This window comes from Epargyreus clarus, unplaced genomic scaffold, assembly GCF_041222505.1.
Source record: "Epargyreus clarus isolate Ecla_fem2 unplaced genomic scaffold, WU_Ecla_fem_2.2 ptg000007l, whole genome shotgun sequence".
NCBI classification, from domain to species: Eukaryota; Metazoa; Arthropoda; class Insecta; order Lepidoptera; family Hesperiidae; genus Epargyreus; species Epargyreus clarus.
Genome location: NW_027332215.1, coordinates 6,077,803 through 6,104,392, shown reverse-complemented (window position 1 = coordinate 6,104,392; position 26,590 = coordinate 6,077,803). Strand labels below are relative to the sequence as shown.

General features: G+C 36.8%; 3 protein-coding genes across 3 annotated transcripts in view; 1 reads left to right on the top strand and 2 right to left on the bottom strand.

The window, feature by feature from the left end:
* LOC140743295 (clavesin-2) overlaps positions 1-16,423 on the bottom strand; it is a 42,431-nt gene extending 26,008 nt beyond the window's left edge. Inside the window, exon 1 of the mRNA XM_073074459.1 lies at positions 16,321-16,423. The gene's annotated coding sequence lies outside the window, so the exon portion shown is untranslated. The remainder of the gene's footprint in view (positions 1-16,320) is intronic.
* A 1,988-nt stretch (positions 16,424-18,411) lies between these two features.
* On the top strand, positions 18,412-18,960 carry LOC140743286 (uncharacterized). Its single transcript, XM_073074446.1, has one exon. It carries the CDS (start codon positions 18,412-18,414, stop codon positions 18,958-18,960), a length of 549 nt encoding a protein of 182 aa, XP_072930547.1.
* Positions 18,961-22,499: 3,539 nt separating this feature from the next.
* LOC140743294 (transmembrane protein 208) lies at positions 22,500-26,459 on the bottom strand. The gene is made up of 4 exons (XM_073074458.1): positions 26,207-26,459; positions 25,074-25,232; positions 24,446-24,582; positions 22,500-24,061 (listed from the first exon to the last, which is right to left on the bottom strand). The coding sequence occupies exons 1-4, from the start codon at positions 26,213-26,215 to the stop codon at positions 23,842-23,844; spliced, it is 525 nt and encodes a 174-aa protein (XP_072930559.1). The 5' UTR covers positions 26,216-26,459; the 3' UTR covers positions 22,500-23,841.
* Positions 26,460-26,590: the final 131 nt, after the last annotated feature.

The following is a 26,590-nucleotide window of genomic DNA, read 5'->3' as shown; positions in this document are numbered from 1 at the left end:
TGCCATTATGAGTACGTATCTAACTAATTAACTATTGATTATATTGATTGGATTTCCTAACTAATTTCGGGATGTATTTGAAATACAGTTATTAAGTGTATTGTGTCTATAAAAATTAAAGCCTTAGAAAAAAGAACTCGTCGGCGGTTCAATAATACGAGTATGTGTAACTTAATTTAGTCGTTAACCCATTAATATTCACTGTTACTTCGAATGAGAACGATGCCATAGTCCACCGCTTTGGCCAAGTGGTACGCTGGTAGGCTTCACATACTTTTGAAAACTTTTTTTTAAGAATTCACCAATGCAACCTGCATTGGTAAGAGATTCTAACGATGTTATCCGTCATGATTAGAGCAAGTCGAGGGGTCCTACGTAAACTGGTGCAAGTGCGTTTTCACAACTTTACACGCATTAGAACATTCAAATCGCTCTACTGTAAAGTTGTGAAAACGCACTTGCACCAGTTTACGTAGGACCCGTCGAAGTGATAGTTTCATACTACGCACATACATTTGAAAAATCAAACGTGCATGCCTGGGGGTCGATGTTCAGACCCCTCGATCGAGAGGCTAAGTTTCAACCAGCAGGCTATCACTCCTTTAATAATTAAATTTAACTCGTTTTAAATAACAAGAAATACCCGTATATTACCTCAAATGATCACCATCTCTAATGATTTGGTGATAATTATGTATGTACATAAATAAACGAACTGTTATAGCTACGAAAGTTCCATAGAAAATAATTTATACGTAAGTATTATGGAAAGGTCACAGTATATTATTATGTATTCCATTCAGAACCTTCTTATAGGCATTAAAGTATTTTTTCATATTCTAATCTTCTGATTTGATTTAAATAATAATAAGATTTATTAACCGTTTAATAAATGTCTAATATCATTCTTAATTAATATTTTTTTACAAATAATTAAACACTGCAACGGAAATATAAGTGTCTGGTTAATATATTTATTTACCTTCTTTCTCAAAATTTTATATGCTTTCTGAATTTGTCCACTTGTAATTGACATGTTAAATTGATTTTAATTTATTTAAAGGTGGTAGAACCCATTGTGGTTCGACTCCGGCGGCACCACCGTCTCACCTATTTTTACCTAATAACAGCAGTGCTAAGCACCTACCACACCCTTCAAACCAGAACACAGCAGCGCAAAGAGTTCTACCACTTATATAAATATCTAAATTTGACTATTTCTAGTATGAAGTAATTGACAAACGAGCTTTGGTAAGCGAAGCATTGGATAGATTGATTATTAATAACGGCCTTAGAAGTTTCGGTTCCTGAAACTATACTAATATTTGCAACAAACAACTTAATCGTTTAAATTAAGAGTACTTAGCACAGATCTGTTATGTGAACGCTAAGTAAACGTTATGTAGGAGCAAGTCATGCGTTCGTGAGCAAACTGACTGTGCAATGAGGCATCGTAATGGATAATAATAGGCATACCATGCAAACCAAAATATGCATAATACTGACGTCTGCTTGTGTATCATATTTTATACAATAACATATCAAAACCTAAAGATATTTTTTTTTGTTTCTTTTCTTCGCATGGGACTTTGGGACTTGGATCTCGTAAATACGTATGAATTTACAACATATGTAAATTCATACAAACGGCCATACACTGTAGGTACTAGGTACCTACTACTGTTGAAGAGAACTCGTCTCATAGTTTTGGTAATTTGTAAATATAAAAAACTTAATAGGCGTTCTGCCTAAATAGAAGTGCGTGTTTTACAAAAAAACATCTGCAATAAAGTAGGTTAATAGTGTTGATATATTTTGGTAATAGATCAAGGAATCTTCCAGGTCCTCATGAGAAAATGGGATAAAATTGTTAAAATCGTGTATTGCCATCGGTTCCTGATAATTGTTCGATTTTTAAATTTATCGGACCAATCAAAGTGGTAAAAATCATGGAACAGAAAAAAGTGAAAATCGAATTCAAAGATTCCGTTACATACAAGAAAAGCTAATAAAAGCGTGGCAAATATACGCCGGTATACCTAATCTTAATTGAAAATCTCTTATTATTTATGTTTAGTCACAGCTTAAATAGATATGTGCAGATTGTTAAGATGGTAGAACCCTCTGTGGTGCGACTCCGGTGGCACCATCATCACTACTATTTCTGGCTAATAGCAGCAATTTTAAGCACTACTGTGTTCGATTTGAAGGGTGACCTACCACCCTCCCTAAAGGGACAAAATATGTATGTACTTTTTGAGGCGTTCCAGCTTAGACCTCAGGGGTAGCGACGCATTTATGGCCGACCTCGGATAGGAATATGATTATAGAGTTAACAATAATGAGTTTACATTATATTGTATACGTGATATATTATGTATCTGTATATAATATATGAATGTATATATGAATATGAGTTACCGGTACACACGTAATACGTGTAACAGAGTTTATATCCGAAAGGATAAACGAGGTCACTTTGATAACTAGTTTAATTAGTGGTAGGGATTCTAAGAATATTTATAATGTAAATTATGAATGTATTGTAAGAAAAACCTGCTTTAACAAAGAAGATGATCAGGTTAATAATGATTAACGCCCGTTATTGATACCTATCAATCCAATTTTCGCATACTAAGATCGAAATTTGGCAATATCTAGTTGGCGTTGTGGCGGTAGTGCCCCCTGAGCAGAAGGACTAAGTGTTCTACCACCTTGAAATAGTTATTATTCTAAATTATCTTTAAAATATATTTGATATCAAAAGTTACGTTTGTCCTACAAGGAATTTATACATTTAAAACGACTTGGTTAAATGTATTGATATAGCGCCAAAAAAAAAAATTGCAATGGAATCTAGCCGTTGTAATGCAATCTGTTGGTTTTACCATATTTTTTATCTTCAGCGTTTTTAAGATGCACTCCCAACTAAAGGAATAGTTTATACCATAGACTATTTGCTACTGTTAGTTTCCACAATAAGGTTTATGTCCCTTTTAAAGAAACCACATCATGTACTCCAAAAATTACAAATGTTTGGGACATAGCCTTGACGTTCACTTCTTATCAAAATTAAGAATATTAACAGATTAAGAATAATAATTAAGAAACTATTCTATAATAATTTTAATAAATACAACCTGTTGTCTGTAAACATGTGCATATATTAATGAAGCATCTAACAATTATATTTAATTGATCGGTAGTAATTTTATAATTATCTATTCCATACTTGATATATAAGTGCCTGGAAATGGGTTTAAAGGAATTTCAACAAGAAACTGCTCAATACAAGCTAAACCCACGGTTTCATCTGCGTTAAAAAAAGTATTTTTGCCGTATTTTCTCTTCAACATTAAACTCTTTGTGGAACGTGGATTTAAACGCCACTTTATTAAACACTTTTCTTGCAACGTTTTCCGTACCATCCGCTCGGAAAGGACTCGTCGCCGATTCGCTGTCTATTCAAAGGATTTATGAATGTTGCGATGGCAAGCATTGTGGGTACTGTAGTCGCCTCAGTTGTGATTGCTCCGTAGTGTCAAAAAAACTTTGAAGTGTAAGTGGCACCCCGAATTGCCAAATATTCCGCGGGTTAGATTCGCCTGATTTCAGGCGATTCATGTGATCTAGAAACACCCTGTCGCTCCGTTTACTATTATGTAATGTATTATATAATATAAACATATATAATTACTAGCTGACCCAGCAAACGTTGTGTTGCCTTATAAATAAAAAAAATAAGGGTGAACAACCCTTATCACTTAGGGGTATTAAAAATAGATAGTAGCCGATTCTCAGACCTACTAAATATGCATATAAAATTTTGTGAAAATCGGTAAAGCCGTCGGAGGAGTACGGTAACTAACATTGTGACACGAGAATTTTATACATATATAAGATTTAGTGGCGCATTAATTTGCACTTGCACATTTCTTTCACTTTTGTGTCATATTCTATTCTGTGCTCCATCTGCTTATTTATAAATCCCTATCAACTTTCCAACCTCGCATCAGACTTTCATAGTTATTATTGAAACACGATACGTGTTTTGTTCTTGAAATACTCGTAACATATAAACAACCTAACCCATTAAATCATGATCATTTACAAATGCTAACGAAACGTATGTAATTACAATAACCTGATCGCCACCAACCGCCTTGATGGTCGGATTGTTTTCATGTAGGCATGCTGATTTCTGAATTGAATTACGTACGAGGACAAATAGTTGAATAATTGGTATCGCTTATCTTAGAATTTACCACTTAGCATACGGAAACGAAATGTCGCATACTTCAAAGATCTTTTTAACTAGCGGACTCGGCGGACTTCGTACCATCAAAAATTAAGAGAAGAACGTTGTCAATCTGTTCAATCTTAATTATTTCAATAATACAAATCCAAAAAAACAAAATTCATGAAAATCGATTCTTAATTTCTTAAGTTAATAGTAACTAACACGATTTTAGACTTTGTTTTGTTTAAAAATGTTAAACCCTAGTTACGAGAAATTTGCGATACACTTTTTTTTAATATATGAGTAGCAGACGAGCATGCAGTACAACTGATGGTAATTGCTAACTCCCGCCCATGGACGTCTGTAATCAACCCCATCTGTTTCTGCCTCATAACAGCAGCGTTTAACGCTGCTGTTATGAGGCAGAAATAGATGTGGCGTTGGTGCCGCTGGTGTCGAACCATAAAGGGTTCTACCACCTTCAAATAAATTTACAGTTTATAAATAGGTATACTTTTTATAAATATAGAATGAAAACGATATGAAATTAATTTTAGCTTTATATCACACAATTAACCCTATACATCGCTAATTCACTTATACAGAATGAACTGAATTTATGCATAGCTATTTTTATAATAACGTGCACACCTATTTCTGCCTAATAACAGCAGTGTTACGCGCTGCTGTGTTCCGTTTTGAAGGGAAGGGAGACATACTTTTCCGCGGCGTTCCAGCTTAGTCCCCAGGGGTAGCGGCGCATCTGTGGCCGACCTCAGGTAGGAATATCTAATCCTGTCTGGGGATGATTACAGATGTTCATGGGTGGCAGTAGCCACTTACCATCAGGTAGACTGCATACTGGTCTGCTACTCCTATATTATATATAAAAAAAGTAACATAAAACGTTGCAAACGTGCGTACAGTCCACCCGATGAAAAATTGCAACCGCCGCTTATGTATGAGTGTGTAACCAACTCCATACTTATAGATGATTCCGATCATATGTGTTTATGCTCCTTATAACAGCTATGACTTATATTAAAGTCATGTGTAAGGTCACATACTTCTATGGGCTTTATGCTAGGAATAGGTGTGAGAGTGGTAGCTCCCCATACTAGTTCCATCACATTTTAGCTATGAATAATTAAACAGTTTATTTCATTTTAACGCATGTGTTCTAAATCCGTATTTTTATTGGACCTCTGCCATTAAAAACATAATGTACCTTAGTAGGTAGGTATACTAACTATTTTAAAATCACAGCTGGCCCCGCCTTTTGTTACAACTCGCTGCCGAATAAAATAATATTTGAAATAAGCAGCATTCATTGACAGCCTAGTGAAACTCGGCCTCTGATTTTTCAAAGTTATGTGCGTATTAGAAATTAATTATCACTTGCTTAAACGGTGAAGGAAAACATCATGAGGAAACCTGCACACCTGAGAAGTCTTAAAAAAAAGTCTACCAATTCGCATTTGACCAGCGCTGTGGACTACGGCCTAATCCATCTCATTCTATGCGAAGGCCCGTGCCCAGCAGTGGGGCAGTAATGGGTTGATCATGATGATGAAATGTGATATATATTTAGTATTGGCCTATAGAGGCACTTACAAATTGTCAGTTACAAAATTCTTGTTATACAACCTTATTGGAACACGGCCTCAACTGCGATAATGCGGTAAGAAATTCAACGGTCTTTGTTTCCATTATCATTAAATTTCTGAGAGTTATTATTTTGCTTTTCTTTTTATGCCATGTGTTTTTACATACAAAGTAACTGCCCCGGCAAACGTTGTGTTGCCATATAAATAAAAAAAATGTTAAGGGTGAACAACCCTTATCACTTAGGGGTATGAAAAATAGATAGTAGCCGATTCTGAGAGCTACTGAAGATGCATATCGGTAGTTTGAAGAATATCGGTAAAGCCGTTTCGTTTTAGTAACATACGCTGCACTTTAACATTTAAGTATATAACAAATAATAGGTATATGTTATTGAGACTGCTCAAGCTGCTCTATCTACCATGTTATCAGAAATATTGTAGAACTCTTAATAGCTGAGTTATAGACAATAAATAAAACGTTATTATTGAAATATTATACAATAGGCAAAATACTGCTTATTACGCTTTCACTTAATGAGATAGTTTAACCTTCCATAATGCGTATAATACATGCGTGAAATACCAGAACAATGCACCTACTCATTACGTCAAGTAGATTATGAGTGATGTGACCTGCATTTTAAAATGCAAATACTATGCCCTTACAATAAATTTATCTTGGAGAATTTCCTAACTTCTATGGCTCTTTTATAACGCAACTTATTATATTCTATTGTACCTTGAAAATATATCTACACAATAGGTTGATAGAAACTTATAGGAGTTTATCTAGTCTAGGTGGAGTTACAACTTGTATACTCAGATAACCCTGAAGATATTCAACGTATCGGCCGAAGTGGAATTTTCAAAAACGGTGAAATAGGCGTTTTATTATTTTTATCCAGACAGCGCTAATACAAAATTTGAGTGTTTTTCGCAAAATTATGGTTTTCAGGCGAACTTTCCGTACCTATATACTCCCCTAGTAAATATAAAACACGTTAACAGAACTCTTATAGGCACAATCCGTTTTACAGCCTTATTAATTTTATTTCATAATTAATTAAGTAATAATTAAGATACACGTCTCAATTGATGGAATACCTTACGAATTTGTAGTAAAACTTGTATAATAAAATATTAATTATTATAATAAAACATGCAGGATATTGCTTAATTTTATATCCATCTTTATGACTGAAAGCGGCACGATAAATAATTTAGGTACTATCCTCATGTCTGACATTTAGATTGGCGAATACTTTATTTACGATTCCATTTCCGAAGTAGATCGCCTGATAGGTCAGCTTGAATAATTCCTATTCTCATTTCCGTAGCTTATGTAGTTACGGATTTCTATAGGGTTCCGTGGGTATTTCGAACGGTGCAGTTTTGGTTTTACATTCAAATTACTTAACATCCTTACTGTAAATATTTTTATTTCTATTTGTTTTAAATTTAGTTTAAGTATATTTCATAATAATTGTATCATTTTGAAGTATTAAATTAAACATCCTTACTAATATTATAAATCAAAAAGTAACTCTGTCTGTCTGTCTTTCTGGTTGTCTCTTCTTCACGCCTAAACCACTGAACCGATTTTAATGAAATTTTGTACAAAGATAGTCTGAGACCCGAGAAAGGACATAGGATAGTTTTTATCCTGGAAATCCCACAGGAACTAGGGATGGCGATCTTAGATCGATTAACCGGAGAATCGATCTTTTGGACCAAAAAAATCGATATTTTAATCGATATTAGTAATGATTGAGTCGTAAACTATGCATTTGATCAAGTGATGATCTTTAGCAAAGTTGTTGTCGATGAGCCCACGAAGGTTTCAGAGTTGGTACGACCAATTTTCGCCAGATGGCGCCACTGTCATTCCAATGAAGGTACGAATTTTCAATTTTATGTATGTTAGTATGTCATATTATTTTCTTTTAATCGCGGGTGAAGCTGCGGGCAAAAACTAGTAATAAATAAATGTGACATTATAACTTAATCCAAAAGAGGTTTCACCATCTTCTACCCTTTAACTGTAACATGTGTTACAGGTTACATACGTTATATGGTTTCGGGCTGCTTTATTATAGAGCGAGATGGCCATCAGAAGAATAGTCATCTAAAATTTAAAAAAAATGGCATTTTTAATTGGCACTCCTTTAGGAGAATATTACAAAGGTCAAAGGCCTGGACGTGGGCATCTAGTTCGCTATTAAGGTAAGCAGTCAAACGTGTTACATAATTGACCATCAAATAAAGCGTTTGTAAAATAAACACCAAACTGATTGAACAATAGTGCCTATTGAAGACACAAAACACCACATCTGTTTGACACACTTTACACTTAAATATTTTAACTAATTACTACATAATCGGTTGTCTGTGTTTTGGAGTTAATTGCGCTGATGGCGAAAGCGACAACATCTACGATTTTACGACTCGTGGGATATTTTTAGTTGCAAGACAACAGCACGGTAACGATACAGTGAATGCATTTTTCTGTGAAATTTTACTATTAGGCACGACACCGGCATGGCACCAGCACATTTATACTACAAACATATTGATCAATAAATCAGTTGAATAGGTAATTAAGTAAGTTAAAATCTGCCGTGCCATGTGGCGTTGTTGGCCAAAAATGAAATATATCTTACCTGCTATGGAAGTAACACACTAAAATGTCTGTTACGATATCTATTACGATCCAATAGGTAAACCGAACCGAACCGTTGTTATTTTTAATATTTCTTGTCAAAGCGGCCTAAGAGATAGAGCCCTGCGACGGACATCGCAGGCTTATAAATAGGGTTCCGTTTTTACTCTTTGGGGACGGAACCCTAGATAAGAACCATAAAAACATACATTAAATCTTTTTATTAGATAGGTATTTATCGCAATAATACGTAAACAATTTTACACTTCAGTATAATGTATTTCTAAGGCTAAAAATAACATTTATTTTCGAGACTTAGCAATTGTCGCACAATTTTAACTTTTCAGTAATCATTTATAGATTTTATATTTAATAATATTTAACTTTTTTACCTAAAGCTGATAAAAGGATAATTAATGGACACAAGTATAAACTATAGGAGGGCACGCCTGGTTTGTTTCGTAGGCGAAGCTCAAAGTACGAAAAATAACATTTTAACATTTACCAACACTTAACATGGGTACATATTACATTTTATATGCAAATTCTGTGTAATTCATTTATATATTGGTAATCCTAACACAATCACGCAGGAAAATAAACAAACATTTTACATTTGCTTTAAAGATTTTTTTTTTATTTTATTTGTATTTAGTACCATCTACTCAGTTTAATAATTTAATTCGATACCTACCGTCATGTAATTTTGTATAACGTGTATGTATATCTACAGGGCATTATCGAGGACTCAGAGAAAGGCAGGATAACTTTTACCCCGGAAAAGTGTACCGTTCCCGAGAGATGTAAAAACATACCACGAAGGCAGGAGTTAAAGCTGGGCATTATCGAGGACTCAGAGAAAGGCAGGATAACTTTTACCCCGGAAAAGTGTACCGTTCCCGAGAGATGTAAAAACATACCACGAAGGCAGGAGTTAAAGCTGGGCATTATCGAGGACTCAGAGAAAGGCAGGATAACTTTTACCCCGGAAAAGTGTACCGTTCCCGAGAGATGTAAAAACATACCACGAAGGCAGGAGTTAAAGCTGGGCATTATCGAGGACTCAGAGAAAGGCAGGATAACTTTTACCCCGGAAAAGTGTACCGTTCCCGAGAGATGTAAAAACATACCACGAAGGCAGGAGTTAAAGCTAGCTCTGTATGTAAGTAATACAGTGTAGGTGACAGCAACCTACAAGTGGTCTCGGTCACGAACAAGACTGGTATTTCCGATGAGTTGTCTTCGAAGCCGGTTACCTTCATAAACTATTCTGCCCGCCTTTTATGCGTTATATTTGCATAACTACGACATTAGGATAAAATCTCAACCTTCATTACGATTTTCTAGAGATGACATCCATGAAGACAGTGATAGCCTAGTGGTTAAGAAAATGGGCCTCTTGATCGAGGGGTCCGAGGTTCAAATCCAAACCTTTGATTTTTCAAAGTTATGTGCGTATTAGAAATTAATTATCACTTGCTAAACGGCGAAAGGAAACATCGCGAGGAAACCTACATACCTGAGAGATTTATAAAAAAAAATCTCAAATGTATGTGAAGTTTACCAATACACACTTGGCCAGCGCGGTGGACTATGGCCTAATCCTGCTCATTCTGAGAAGAGACCCATGACCAGCAGTGGGACAGTAATGGGTGACATCCATGAAGACATTCATTAAGGCATCCTTAAGGAGTTACTAAAAATATACTAAAATATCAATGATCTAGAAGACTGAAATATTAAGTATAAAGATAGCACTTTATACTACGTGTATTCTTGTGAAATTTGATCCACTAGTTTTGAAGCTATTATGTATCAATATAATTTATATGACAAGTATTCAATTACAAGAATCTACATATATAATAATGAATTCCTATTTCCCTTGGTTATGACATAATTCGAGAAAGACTTAATGGATTTTATTCATTCAAGGTTCCTACCAAATTATACCTACATCCGCAGATAATTGAAAATTTTCAGAAAATTGCTTTAAGTGATGTGCTTTAAGTGTCGCATGCCTGACAGTTCACACGCCATAAAAGTCGTTTAGCAGTAGAATTGTTCGGCGTCATACTGTACAAAAAATATTGTTTTTGTATTTGTTTATGTATTACCCATACGAGTACATTTCCAATCAGTTCTGATACAGTCCGCTAAGGACGCAGTAAAAACTAAAATACGACGAAACACAAACCGTACACGATTCCGCCACTATTATCGATGTCAATCAATTGCAGTCAATGACAATTTGTACTATACATCTATGATTGCAATCAAAAGATTTAGCAGGATTCATTTTCGTTTATGAACAGTTACAATCAAATTATTAATAGGAGGGTGACTAAAATTGACATAATTCACAGAAATCTAACTTTCATGTTGGAATGAAACTTTGGACGTACCTATATTATGTAGTTCGAATGACAATACAATAATTTAGTAATTTGGAGCTGTACTGATGATGGAGCTAGTGGATCTCCTAGTTTATTTAGCGAGAGTCCAAAACAGAGCCGTAACATGGATTAGACAAATCAGGTTTTGGAAATTTTAATTACTAATAATCATGAAACATTATTAAAAAATAGAAAACTATAATTTAAATGACGAAATAAAATTTTCATTTTAATTATTGTACATTATTTGTATTAGACTTATTTTTTTTGTTCACTGGAGAAACTTACTCGGAATCAAAAATATTTATTTAAATATATGAAATAAAAAAGGAAGTCAAACTTTATCAGGAAGCCTCGAGCTGGACTCGAACCAGCATCTACGGAGACGCGTACGTTTCCGTCGCTTTACCGTCAAAGCTACCGAGGCTGTTCTCGTAGTTGCCAATTTCGCGTACAGTACGTAGCTAGGATAAGTGAAATTATATTTAGAGTGTTATCATTGTGATTTTAATAAGTATCTATAATTATTTTGGTAATCAAATCTTGTAGTAAAATTATATTAAATGAACATGGGGGATTATTTTATGCGGTGGTAAATTACGGTACATTCTATGAATGAGAATCGAAACCATTTAATCAATGTATTTTTTTCTACATGCTTATGCCTATCTAAAGATGTGTATATCTAAAGATGCCTAGATAGGCATCTTTAACAGATGTTAATAATAAGTCTATTTAATTGGTTATTGACTTTTAATGTATTTATTTCGTATTATGTTACTAGGCAAGTATATATAAATATAAGCTGTCTGTAGTATTGGTTAGATGTACCTCGGTATCTAATTTAATTATATCTTCATAATTAATATTTCGGGCAATATACAATATACTGCGCGTACCTGAAATTTGGTAACACACTTTGTGCTTTTAATACCAATTGTTATGTATTTTATGTTTTATGTGTACTCGCTCATTGTTATTGTATTTACAATTTTGTAAGATTAAATAATTTGAAAAATTGTGCTTTTCATCTATATGTCGCGGTCTATATATGTAGGTATTACTTTTAATACGAAATCTTGAAGATAGTACCTAGTGACTTACAATCTGATTTTATTTGGACCTTGTATGGTTTTAATTACGAAACGAGAACTACGAGTAGTATTCAATAGATTTGAATATATTTGATAAATTCCTTTTTTGAAATCGACTAGAATACTATAGACTGCAAAAAGGCCTAAATGATGATTGAACATTTTAAATTTTAATTTATTAAATATAATATACCTATAGGTTAACCTTATTTACTACGTTTATGACACTTATTATAAACGAACATTGCATTAAATTCTTATTCAAATGATTTATATTATAACGCTTTTATAATATAGCAGTAACAGACGAGCATGCAATCCACCTCATGGTAAGTGGTTACTGCCCATGGACATCTGTAATCAAGCCCGAATAGGATTACATATTCCTACTTGAAGTCCACTACAGATGCGCCGCTACTCCTTAAGACTAAGCTAGAACGCCACGGAAAAGTGTGTCTCACAACAAACCTTCAAACCAGAACACAGCAGCGCTTAACACTTGTTATGAGGCGGAATTTGGTGTGGCGATGATGCCGCCGGATTCGAACCACAAAGGCTTCTACCACCTTCAGATTTCATAATTAGGATTAGACAAGTTAATAATAAATAAATTTTCCAATCTTTGCCTAAAAAACATTGAAATATGTCAATTTATACATAAGCAAGAATTGCCAAACGTCGAACCTAGGATAGGATAGGATACTGTACATTTTAAGATCAAATAAATGATCGTAATAGGCCTTCCAATGCCTCAACCTGCTTAAAATAAATGTACCAATCTATTGAGATGCAACATTTGCCAATCAGTCGACAACCTTGTCGGATAATAAGTTGATAAAATTTAAATTTAAAACCAAATATTTTATAGTAGAGGCTAACATGTGGTGGCCGACGTCGCCTACGGAAATTAACAAAGTCCAATAAGCATAACATTCGACCGCTGGATTTCTACATCTGCTTTTTAATTATCATTTTTAGTTAATTATTTATTACACCGGTTTGTCTTTAAAATTATAGTAAGAAAAATATTAAAACTTAAATTACCTATGAATGAAGAATGAATGAGTTATACGTAGGTACTTACATATTACACATGTAATATGCATACGTGCATTCTACATTTTTTTTACATTAATAGGTAAAATATTTTAATTATTGTTTATTCTCTAACTTATTATTTATTTAATGAATGTTTTATGTTATCCGTTGTATTCTGAAGGTAACCTATATGAGTAATCGTGGATAACTTCTTTACGAAGCTTGTATAATGCGTCGCAGTTTTAATTAGTGTCTTTTTGCCAATGCTCATTTATTTTCATATTTAAAAAATCCTAAGTAAATCAGAAATTCAAGACATAGGACATTTATTCGTAAAACGTAACAAAAATAACGCAATAATTAAGAGACAATGATGTGCGTTAATAAAAAACAAAATTAAAATGTTTGAAAAAGCCCACGACGGTTAAATTGTAATAAAAAAGGGTAAATTAATTTAAATTTAATTAATCTCTCAGAGAGTCGCACATATGAAAAAATAAGTATTCGTTTTCATAGCAGTTTCCTTCTTAACTACATGGTTCTCGAAGATATAGATGTGACAATAAATAGGTATTCAACTTCCTATAATCATAATAAGGAACGCAAGAAAATCCTGCGAGGGCTGCCATTAAATGAACTAGTTTTGTACTTTTATAGTAACGTGAATAATTGGGAGATATTTTATTTCTACTTATGCATATTTATATTTATGTTGAAATTCAAAAGATACCGCCTCGGTTCCGTCGCGGGTAAAAATTACATAAGCAATATCTGTAATACTAAAGCATTCGTCAGGAAGATAATACAGTACTACAAGTAGGACATTCAAAGCAAGTTCGATATGTAACGTGACATTGTATCCAGTTGCAATTTGTTGCAACAAGGCCAGTTAAACCGCTTGTAAATTATTATCACAAACTATGGAATATTTTCAAAAAGTTACTTAAACGAATGAGAAGTCTTCGCGAAACTACCTGTTTTTCTACCTATAGATGCCGTTCCACGTTATCATTATTACAATGACTTAACATGGTGAAACTGCAAACGTATTGTATTTAAATTTTATTGAACTTACATGTTGTTAGCTTACATCTCCATATAAGAGATTTTAAGCTTGTGCCATTCATGTTAATTTTAATGTTAACTATTAATTCCATTAATACGGTCTTAGATCACCTGACATGCAGAAAGTTTCGTGTTTAATCCCCGAAAACGTTAACTAGTCCACCTGATGCTTATGTTGAAGACTCTCGTGTGGGCCAGACAGACATCTGGTTTTGGTATACGTCAGGTAGGACACAGGGAATCATAGTGTGGGGCTGTGAGTGTAGAAAGGTTTTTTACTATCTCAGTTACTCCCGTAAATAAATTCAGGGACTAGTTGACACTTTCTCGCCACGTTCTCGCATCTCTTGATCTTTTCGAGCCATTTAACAAAAATCTGGCTTTGTCTTACTACTTCCATGCTAGCTAACAAATCGGTACCCACTGATTTATGTGTGAATAATAAGTGTCCGTATGTAGTGGGTGTCTACCCATCAGGCCCATCGGCCCGGTACATCGTACGACCAATTTTACAAAGCGACCCACTTAGTGTGACGTAACTAACTGGTAGAACAGTGGTAGGAATTTCTCCCACGCTAAAGCCTCCAGTTTTACTTTAAGTACGCCACAATTTTTGGTAATGAGGCTTAGAGCAAAATTTTCAACTTAATTAAACTCTTACAGGACAGATGACAGTTTAAACCAGCGCTAGAATGTGGAGGTTTTTTAAAGGACTTATAAGGTAGAGATGATCACTAAGGATTTTTTGAAATTCATCCCGTTAAGTTTTGTTGTTGTAATAGTGAAATAAATACCGCGAGGAAACGCATGTACCTATAAACTATAAGTAGTACCTGTAATGTTACTAAAAGTACATAAAATAAATTATGTTGATATTTTGATTAACGGTTATGTAAGGAGATCTGCCTACCTTTGTTCTTTTGTTTCTTTTGTCTAGTTTAAATGACCGAAAATGTATTTTCCTCAAAATGCCATCTACCTCTACCTTGTCGTGTGTTTTGTTACTTTGTACTTATTAAGTAAATACTAATAAACCCAAGCAGACATCCTGCTATAAAAAATGAAAAGGCAATGGCGTCATTTCCGTCCAAAGGCATTATATTTTCTAAGATGGAACCAAATACACACAATAATTTTATTAAAACCTTCAAAGATTAAGGAATTAGAGTTATATTTGCAACAGAAAAGTCTCTGCAATAATATTGCACGCAACTTAATGTAATACGTGTGCGTGAGAATGATAGTGTGTGTGTGGACATTATCTATGCGTATATTCATTTTGATTAATCGTGCGTAAAAATGTTGTGTGCAATATTCACATGTATTTCCAAACAAAGTTGCCGTCGATGGTGACTTATAAATAATATGATATGACGTTATAAATTATTGTGTTGAATAAATAACACCTTTTTATGTAAGTATTACTCCTGCCATATGAAAGAAGGACAAACCAACATTTACCTATCTATAACATTATTATGTTTACAAATTTACTAAAAATATTAATTTAAACAGGATTTTGTACTAGGTGCTAAAGTTTTAATTACTTCATAAAAATGAAGTACTATTGTATATCCAGGTTTTAATGAATAATTATAGCAAATAATGTAATTACTCAAGTACATTCAAATAAAATACCTAAGTAACGTCTGTTATTTCTTTTTTTCAAATTAATTTGAGTTTCTATTTCATTTACTAACAGGTTCGTTCGCTCTAATTAAAATTTACCTAATAAGTAATGCGCAATTGTACGCAAAAACATTATTATTATTTTTAAATAACATTATATATATTTTTTGCCATTTCTTAAAATTTAATTTGCCAATCCATCGCCGCATTTTTATCGCTCACGGGTATATTTTTTATAATAATATTATACTATTAAATATTACCTAGGATACTTAAAAAATATGTTTGTTGCTTACACGAATGTAAGTTCTAAAAAATGTTGTATACATATAGGTACATATAAATAAGTTTATAGAAATTATAATTCACTGTTTAATAAACTTATGTTGAATATAAAAGAATACAAAATAAATTCAGTCGCATTTTCAAAAAAAATATACGCAAGCTACCAATTTTTTTTATCAATTATTACTGTATAATTTTATAAAAAATACTATTAAAAATACGTCTAAAAACATTTGAAAGAAAAACAATTATACTAATGTCATTTGTTTTTCTTTTATGTGGCATAGACAAATAAAAAAGTACTCACAGATAATAGTTCGGTGCGTATCCTGAGGTGCGGCTGCCTCGCTCGCCGACGCACAAAACAGCAATGTGGGCATGCGCGTGCGCCTGCGCCTCTACCCAGCGGTTTTCGGGCGATGCAACACGCGTAATATTTAGCATTAAGCAAGAACATAATAACATCAATCACGCAGTTTGAAACAATGATCCTCGATACTGAATATTATATTATAGAACTAACAATTTGCTCTAACCTTTCTCCGTAAATACGTAATTGAGATGACCTTAAAAGTAAAAAGGAAAATCTGCTGCATTGTTATTAGATAATTTAAAATGATAGCGAGCTGGCATTTTCCTTATGCAATTCTCTGTTCTTCTGGTAATTGTTTTGAATTTGGAGGCGGTATTTGACGAAGCGCTACTTAATATTATATATTAGGTAAATATAATATGTTTTAAATTTTGCACATACCTAGCAATTTAGACAAATCATATTTGGGCGATTATATGATATCATGCAGAGTTTCATGTGTTTAGAAAAGTTTGTTGATGAAAAAAAAGTGAAGAATCTTCTAAACTTTCTCAAAAATTTTTTGTGCTTACATTATAAATTAGAAAATTAGCTAGTGATCCAATTATTTGGTGTTTTTCTAAGGTGTAACAATGAGATCTAAATAGTTTTTGGCAATGAGATATACCAACCTGGTACCAATGTGTACCAAAGTGGTAGGAAATATGAAATGGGCCTTTTATTAGGGTTTCGTACCCAAAGGGTAAAAACGGAACCCAGTAACTAAGCCTTCGCTGTCCGTCTGTCAGAGGGTCCTATCTCATGAACCGTAATAGATAGACACTTGATTTTTTACATAGTATGTATAAGTGTGGCCACTATGACAATAAATACTATAAATAAAAATAAGTTAATAATAAACAGAGGTCGCCATACAAGATACAGCTATTTTTCGACGTTTTTAGTTGAATTTGAACTGTAATATGTAGACACTTCTCACAATACATTCACTAATGCAATGACTAAAAATAAAAATAAATATAAACAATTTGGTGGTACTGAACTCTCCGAATGCAATTTGACTTGCACTTTTTTATATACGCTGCTGGATAATGAGACATAATTATATCGGGCTGCAGTATAACTACCTCATAAATTGCTTATTTGGTATAAAATAAATCTCTGTACGTTCAATTTACTTTTTTGGATAATAGAATAACCTAAAAAAATTATAGTCGTTTTTCAAACTCAATTATTTTCAGGGTGAGTGAGGGTGAGAGTGAATTGAATAAATCTAGAAAGAGGGACACCGATGGTAAATAATGGTTAATTCTACGTCATATTTTGTAATAAAAAAACATGTTTCTAATTTTTGCATGTCAACGACTTGGACGAAAATTTTAACTACTAATTACCACTAAAAGAATTCAAAAACATATTTTAATAAGTTAAAATAAAATAATCTCTTTAGTAGTAGTGACTGGTACAATTTACCAGATGTGCCTACTAGTGCCATCTAGTTATAGAGAAGGAAAAGTGTAATGCGGTCGGCGGTCGCTTTTAAAATATTATTCGAATCTCTCCGTGCATTGTGCATTGAATCTTTCCGTGAATAGCATTTGGAAGAATATCGCTTTTAGAATCAATTATTTTCTAACGACCCCAAAGGTCGGCACAAATTAAATCCTATACCTAACAATAACCTGAAAAGTGATCGAAAAAGATCATTTTTCTGCCTAGAAATAAGAGGACATAGCGACGGGTCCTACGTAAACTGGTGCAAGTGCGTTTTGACAACTTTACAGTAGAGCGATTTGAATGTTCTCATGCGTGTAACTTTAACATTATTCAACGGTACATAGTTAAAATTTTTAAATGGTATAATTGAATCCTTTTGAAAAAAAACTGCATTATACGTGAATAATGTTAAAGTTACACGCGTTAGAACATTCAAACCGCTAAATGGCGGACTTTTGTTGGAAGTGGTCGGGGAAGAATGCTCCGAGAAGGCGAATACTTTAGCGGCCAAAATTCATGATGCCATCTCGGACATGGGCGTTCGAGTGGGCCGACCAGTGAACTGGTGAACTGGGCGAGGTAAGGGTGATGGACTTGGACGACTCCATCACTCAAGGGGATGTAGCCGATGCCGTTGCCAGTGCCGGGGGGTGCAGTGCCTCCGACGTAAAGGTCGGAGAAATCAGGAAGGGGCACTCATCTTTAGGGACAGCCTGGGTACGCTGCCCACTCGTCGCCATCAAAAAGTTGGCCATCGAAAAACGGGTTCGTGTCGGCTGGGTGTCTGCCCGTGTGGAAGTACTTAGTGCCAGGCCACTACAGTGCTTCTGCTGCCTGGAAATAGGGCATGCGAGACATCAATGCACCAGTTCAATTGACCGGAGTGCTCTGTGCTATGTCTGCGGCGAAGCCAATCGTAAGGCTAGCCAATGCGTGGCGCAGACGCCAAAGTGCATGGTGTGTGCAGAGTCGGGCTGCAAAGCCGACCACCGTTTAGGTGGAAAGGACTGCCGACCCCCTAAGAAAAAAGGGGGAAAAGGGATGGCTGCCAGATCCGTATGGGCAGAGGGGCTTGCGCAAGCGGTAACCAGCGCATCGGCCCATCGCCCGTCTGAGGAAATGATGGAGCAAGCATAGTGAACGCTGCTCCATCATTCAAGCTGCTACAGGGGAATGTGAACCACTGCCGTCGAGCCTAAGATTTGCTCCTGCAGTGCCTCACGGAGCGTTCAGTCTCCTTGGCAGTGGTGGCAGAGCCGTACTGGGTCCCGGATCATCCGCGGTGGTTCGGGGATGACGCCCAATTGGTTGCTATCTACTGGGCTGGCGTCGAAACAGATCCTCCATGCACTAGGCGGCATGCGGAGCAGGGCTTGGTTGCTGTTGATTGGCATCCCCTGGCGGTGTTAGGGTGTCATCTCCCCCAACTGCAGTTTGGCGGAGTACGAGGCGTACCTGGGTCGGGTGGGAGACTGCGTTCGTGGATGCTTGCCCCGTCCAGTGTTCGTTCTCTGGGACTTCAACGCACCTTTCCAGGGCTTGGGGGAGTAATAGCGACAACGCCATGGGTAAAGCGGTACTCAAGTGGGCGGCGGAACTGGACCTACGCCTGTTGAACCGGGGCTCAGTGAGCACATGCGTGCGCTGGCAGGGGGAGTCGATCGTGGACCTCTCATGGGCGACTGCCTCTGCTGAGCGCCTTGTGACGGGTTGGCGTGTGGCGGAGGAAATTGTTACTCTGTCCGACTACCGTCTCATAACGATGGGCGTGACACTGAAGCTTCCGGTCCATAATGGCCAGAGAGAAGGTCTCCCACGACGTTGGGCTTTAAAGCGGCTCAATCGAGATATGCTCGTCGCCGCTGCCCACGTCGTGGATTGGTCCGGTACTGCCATTGAGAGCGCGTCCCCAGACCTTGAGCAACGAGCTGTCCGGCTCCGATATGGCCGCTATCTGCGACGCCGCCATGTCGCGGGTTAGACCTGGCAGAAGGGGACCGGTATACTGGTGGTCCGACCACATCGCACAGTTGCGCGCGGCTTGCTTGCGGTCCCGTCGCAAGTACACACGCGCCCGCAGACGTCGGACTGCCAGTGCCGAAGAAACGAAGGAAAGGTACAGGGAGTACCGAAACGCGAACGTGGCGCTTCAGACTGCCATCGCTGATAGCAAGTCGCGAAGCTGGTCGGGACTCCTGGACGGGCTGGACAGGGATCCATGGGGACGCCCCTATGGAATAGTGCTCGGAAAGCTGCGCCCATGGGTCCCTCCGTTAACGGAAACCCTGGATCCCGACTGTCACGGTCGTTATGGGAAACCTGTTTCCTGTCACTCCGAATAGCCCCGACGCCGCGACGGTACCGTCGGTGCTGCCCGAATGGACGGAGGAGTTGGCTGTCTGTGAAACAGAACTAAGATGGGCCGTGAAACGACTGGCCAAGCGAAACACCGCATCAGGCCCTGACGGTATCCCGGGTCGTGCCTGGGTGTTAGCGCTAACCGTCCTCGAGGAGAGGTTGCGGTCTCTGTTCACTGAGTGCCTACCATCCGGCCGTTTCCCAGCGGAATGGAGGCAGGCGAAGGTGGTACTCCTCCACAAATCGGGCAGACCCTTACACGCACCCTCGGCCTACAGGCCGATATGTCTGCTGAACGAGATAGGAAAGCTTTTCGAGCGGATTATTTCCGCTCGTATCAACAGACATTTGGCGTGCAGCGGTCCGGATCTATCCGACAGTCAGTACGGCTTCCGAAAGGAAGGCGGAGTGGTTTTGGCTATTAGCCTTGACATAGTCAACGCACTCAACACTCTGCCCTGAAAAGCAATAAGGGAGGCCCTCGTATACGATCAGGTGCCTTCCTATTTGCGTGACGTACTGACGGCCTATCTGTCTAACCGGAGTATTAGCTATCCGGGCCGTTACGGGAGTGTCAAGGAGAGGCGTGTCGAGGGCGGGGTTCCGCAGGGGTCGGTCTTGGACCCACTCCTGTGGAATCTCGCATACGATGTGGTATTACGAACGAAGATCCCTCCTGGTGTGAGCGTCGTATGCCACGCCGACGACACTCTTGTGCTGGCTGAGGGTGACTCTTTTGAGCGGACGGCGAGGCTGGCCGAATTAGGGGTGGCGGGAGTTGTCGCAAAAATATGCGGGATGGGCCTTCGTATAGCGCCAAATAAGACTGAGGCCTTATGGTTCCACCGTCGGAGGCGGAACTCGGATGCACCCTGCATGTCAGTGCGGGTGGGTGACGCGGTTATCGAAGTGGGCAGACATCTCAATTACCTTGGGCTGGTGCGGGATGGTCGCTAGCGTTTCGACGAGGACTTCGACCGTCTGGTCCCCCGGATTACAGGGTCTACGGTGTGCCCGTATGGTCTAATAGACTATCGGGCTGCCGGCGCCTCGCGGCCAAATTGAATGCCGCGTTTGATCGCGATCAGAGTCGCACGAGGATACCGGACCATATCGTATGAGGCGGCCACAGTCCTAGCGCGGTTTCCGCCCCTGGACATTATGGCGGATATGACCGCAGATATATTTTTTAAGATCCGCGGTCTCCGCCAGACGGCCCAACATCCCAACGAAGAGACGGTCGAAGTGCTACGCACGAGAGCCGGCTGGCTCGCCCTAAGGCGCTGGCGTGATCGGCTCCAAGAGGCACGGGGCGCGCGCCAGCGCGCGGTAAGTGCAATTCTGCCCAGCTTCCGAGCATGGTTGCATAGGAAGACACGCGTCACCTACCGGCTGACACAGGTGCTCACCGGACATGGCTGCTGCGGTGAGTAGCTGCACAGAATAGGCAGGGAGGCCTCAGCACATTGCCACCATTGTGGGCATGCCCAGGATTCTGCGCAGCACACATAAGAGGAGTGCCCAGCATGGCAGCCCGAGCGGCAGATCCTGGTGCAGCACATAGGGCCGAACCTCTCGCCAGAGACAGTTGTTGCGGCGATTGTCCGTTCAGGCGAAGCGTAGAATAGCGTGGTCGCATTCTGCGACCGCGTTATGCTCGCAAAAGAGGACGCCGAACGGGCCAGGGAGCGCGCCGATCCCGCGCGGAAAAGGAGACGCCGAGGGCAAGAAGTCAGAAAATTGATATCGCCACCTGTTGGCTCGTTTCAACAACTCAAAATCTCGCTTTCCACTAACGGCCGGTCTCAATAACCTACTAACCTTTAACTAAAAGTTAAATTAGCTACCACAAGTAGCTGATGACAGTTGTTTGCGTTTCAATAACTCAAGATAGTTAGAAATTTTAACTTTTACTATTTATGTATCTTTGGGAGGGCTTTGCGCTTATCATAGTTAGGTTGAGCCCATAGATATATTATCCTAATGACTTAGTATAATATATCTATGTTTCTTAACCCCAAAATCTGGAGTGTTTTAAAATATTTGATCATAGGAGGGAAGTATTCCCTAAACATTTTAGTATCTTTAGACACCCTACTAGCAATAGTACGTAAAAAGTGGAGGGTGTCCATTACGCTTAACGAAACATTGGTATTAACCTACTATTTATCAAACAACTGTAACAAACAATTATACAAGTTACGTGCCCTTATTTAATAAAATAAACGAATCAGACTCCTCAAGTGCTTGCATAATACCTGGGATAACCACTGACAAACTAGGAAACCCTATTAGGTATCATAATAATAAAGCACATGTACTTACAGAATAGTATTTAATTCGTAATTACAGAAGTACTTGATTGTAGCTTATAACAAAATAATATTATGTCTTTTCATGTAACCAAATTTAAATCACTTGCCAAAACCTCATTATAAATACATTAAATTATATCTATAAATAGCAGTGATATTTATAACATGGAAAAATACAATATAGTCATAAATTAATATAACAATAATATTAAATTAATTTTTCCTCCTTACCTAAAAGATGTAAATAATGCATAATTTACATATTTTTCTTGTAATTTCAATTACAATAAAAATAAATACTTAGTAGCACAAAAAATGAAAAAAAAAAGGTTTTATAACTGAAACTACCGTTTTCCCATCATAAATAATTATATTTTTCCTTATGAAATCAAACATATTGGCTCTCCAATTACCTCCTAATTTTCATAGAAGTAGAAATCAATTATCATTGAATTGATTGAATCAAATAATAATCATCACCGGATTTATATTCAAAAACATTTTTATTAAATAAGTACTAATATTGCTATAAAACTAAAAATATTTTAAATGCCGTACCCCAAAACACGACGCAAATATTAAGAAAAAATATGTCAAAATTCTACACAAACAAAATACCTCCAGAAGGAGTTTGTGTAACTAAGGAACAACATATTTCGAAATAATAATGCGCAAATAATTATTTAAAGGTCATAATATATTGTAATGAATTTTGAGCAGAAATGCATAGCCCATCCGTAACATTTAAACCCTATGAATAATTAAATCTTTAAATCAAAACACTGCACAAATTCTAGTACTATCACTATATATTATGTGAAGCAGAAGTGTCGAAATAATAGAACCATAACTATTCCTCCTGTGCACTGATTATGTGACCTTCATACTAATAATAACTTTTCTTTACATATGATTAGACCAAATAGTTACAATTATCCTTAAAACTACTAAGAAGTAATGTCGTTATAAGTCAAAGATGAAAAGAATGGAACACGTTACAAGTTATGAAACATCCAGAATAAAGTACAAAAGTATTTCTATATGACATGTATGACCCAAAACAGGTTATTTTGTTCATGTATTGAAAATTACGTGTGTATGTGTGCTTAGATTGTCTGTGCAAATAGTATCATCCGATATTGCTTTTCAACTGAGCAGTGTACCAACAAAGCGTGTTAGACGATAACATCTAATACTTCGATTCCTGCATATTTATGAAGCCACACACACATGTAATATAAATAAAATTACTTCAAAAATAATAACAAAAAAGATCTAAACTTAAAGAGTGCTAATTTAACACAACCATACACATATCAAGGTGTAGAAACCAGCATAGACCTCCCTATTTCATCCGATTCATTTTTCTTTCTAACTTCTTGCGTTTCTTCTCATCTTGCTCAGTATCCTCAGGAACCTCTTGGAAGAACCACGGTCCGAGGATATGCTTCCAAACCAGGTAGAAGGCTCTCATGGGTAGCAGGAGAAGCAGCAACCAGAAGTAGGATGAGACCACGGCCAGTACATGTATGATTGATGACAAAATGATTATATCTTTCACATGTCTGCAATAAAAACAAACATTTCGATGTTATTTTCACATCGCAAAAATATACTAGCAGACAAAAAAATTAGGCAACCTACCAAATCAACTGTAATAGGAGTGAAGATAACAATTATAATGTTATTTTTTGAAATAATTGTTCAGATTTTTTTTTACGGGCTTGGCTTTCCTCCGTCAATTAATTTTTAATAAACCTTTCGAAATTTTCAATTTTTACTCCATTGGCCCACAGATGTATGGAATCAGTTTCTTTCAGTCTCCTTTCAAATACTAAGTTAAATTGCCCTAGGCAAACATTAGTTAGATAAATTATTCTATTATTACTAATAGGCGTAAGGCATGGAAGGTAACTCCGTTTCGTGCTTTAAATAGAAAAATTACTTACTCTCCCATACCACCTTCCATGTTCAAGTCCAATCCAGGGTCTATGATCTGGCTGTTATCAGAGTAGCGTGGACGGCTGATGTACCGCATCATTTGGTAGCATCCCACATAGATCATGATCACGAAAAAGTTAAGGAACTGTAAAATATAAATCAAATGACACATTAATACAATAGGGAGAATCAAAAGTCCTACAATAACTGGTTTGAAAGTAACAGAATCCTTTGTGGTTTACCTCCAATATCACACCTATATCTGACTAATTGCAATATGAAATAACAACAGTGTTTAGCATTGATGTGTTCTGGTTTAAAAGCTGAAATGTCTCCCAAGACATACTTCTCTCAAGCATTCTAACATAGTCCTCAGGGGAGGCGCATCTGTGATTGTCCTCAGATAGGAATCTAATCTTATCTGGGGTTGATTACATATGTCCGTGGGTGACAGTGGCCACTTACCATCAGATGGACTGCATGCTATAATGTTACTATATTACAGAAAGATATGGCTCCTATGATACAAAGAGAATAAAGGACAAGGCTTTAAAGAAACTAAATACACAATAATATTATTTTGTGCATGTATGTGTAACAGTAAATGAAATCATAAAACGAGCATATAATACTTACAATAGTCAAACCCGTTAGGCTGTCGTAGTAGAATACGGAAGAAACAATATTGAAGAATAGGCCAGCTCCCAATGACATGTTGCGGTAGAAGTTTACAGTAGCAACATTTTCAGTTAGAATCTGTTTTGCCCCCTTGGTGGGCACCTTCCCTTTATGTGGCTGTAAATTTATTTATATAATAAATAATTATTATGTAAAACAATGGGTATACAAGATTACAAGTATAAAGATGCCTGTAGCGCTGCGGCAAACTCACAGTGTTGTTAAGACAATTTGTCTTACGAACTAGAGGATGTTTTATTATTTTATGAGAAAAATAGCATTACTTTTTGCTAGTCAAATGTGACTTGTATATTCTTTTTTTACAATAAAAAATAGTAGGAAAAAGTATAAAATATAAAAACGAGTATCGCCAGCCTGCATTGCCAATAGTGCCTATGAACCAGAGATTTACGAGAGAGCTCAGCGGTGTGTAAGATTGAAGCTTAGCAACTAAAATATACAGAAATGGTCACAGGGGTCATGACCCCTGAGTCAAACTTTTTCAATGTTTTTCTCTGGGAAACCATGCATGGACTCCTCTCTGCCCAGGGTAGCAGAGAGGATATACCAGACTATACAGAAAATACATTTAAAAATCTTAGAAAAAAGTGATCTAATTTAACCAAATTTTTCCTATGAACTCCCACAAAATCTTATGCTGCAATCGCGCAATATACAAGGCATACCATATAAGATGAAAATAGCATAGCTACATGGGTCATAATTCTTAACTTGCATCTGTAACTTCTTATCTCGTCCTTTGGTTTGCAAAGCTAGGCTAATGCAACAAAAATAAGATGTGCTATGTCAATGCCATAGCTACATCACAATGGTAGCCCTGGCCCTTGGCATTGGCTACTTCACACCCTTCATCAGTATATTGGAGCAGTGCGATATAGCCATGCTTCTCCCAGTTATAAAGAGAGACTAGGGCACAGCAGTAAAACAAAAAAGAGCAGGCAAATAAAGTAATTTATTTGACAAGTTGACATTCACCATTAATTTTGTTCACAAATATGTATACTTTCAATATTTGCCATGCGTACATAAAACATATAAAATTATTAAATTTTGAATTAATAAAAACTTACCGGCGGCATATTGTTGGTATTTTCTGTAAAAATTCAGGTGTAGTCAGCCAGTTGATTCAAGTTCTTCTCACTATGTTCGATTTATTAAATGATACACGTAGTAAATGTAGTGGGAATCAATATGTAACTGATTCCAATTGATACTGATGTGTTTATTACAATATTAACTTATCATACATCAATATGATATTAAATATATTTCGAAAAGTAGGTACATGTCGAAAATATGTCGAAATGTCAAACTCAAATATTTATGTTACGTCACAAAATAGAATGACAAATCATCCAATTATGTGGCAGTTCGTTTAGAAATAATAATATTTTCACTATACGAAAAGTTGTGTGCATCATGATAATTTATTGCTAATTATTTTATCAGCATCT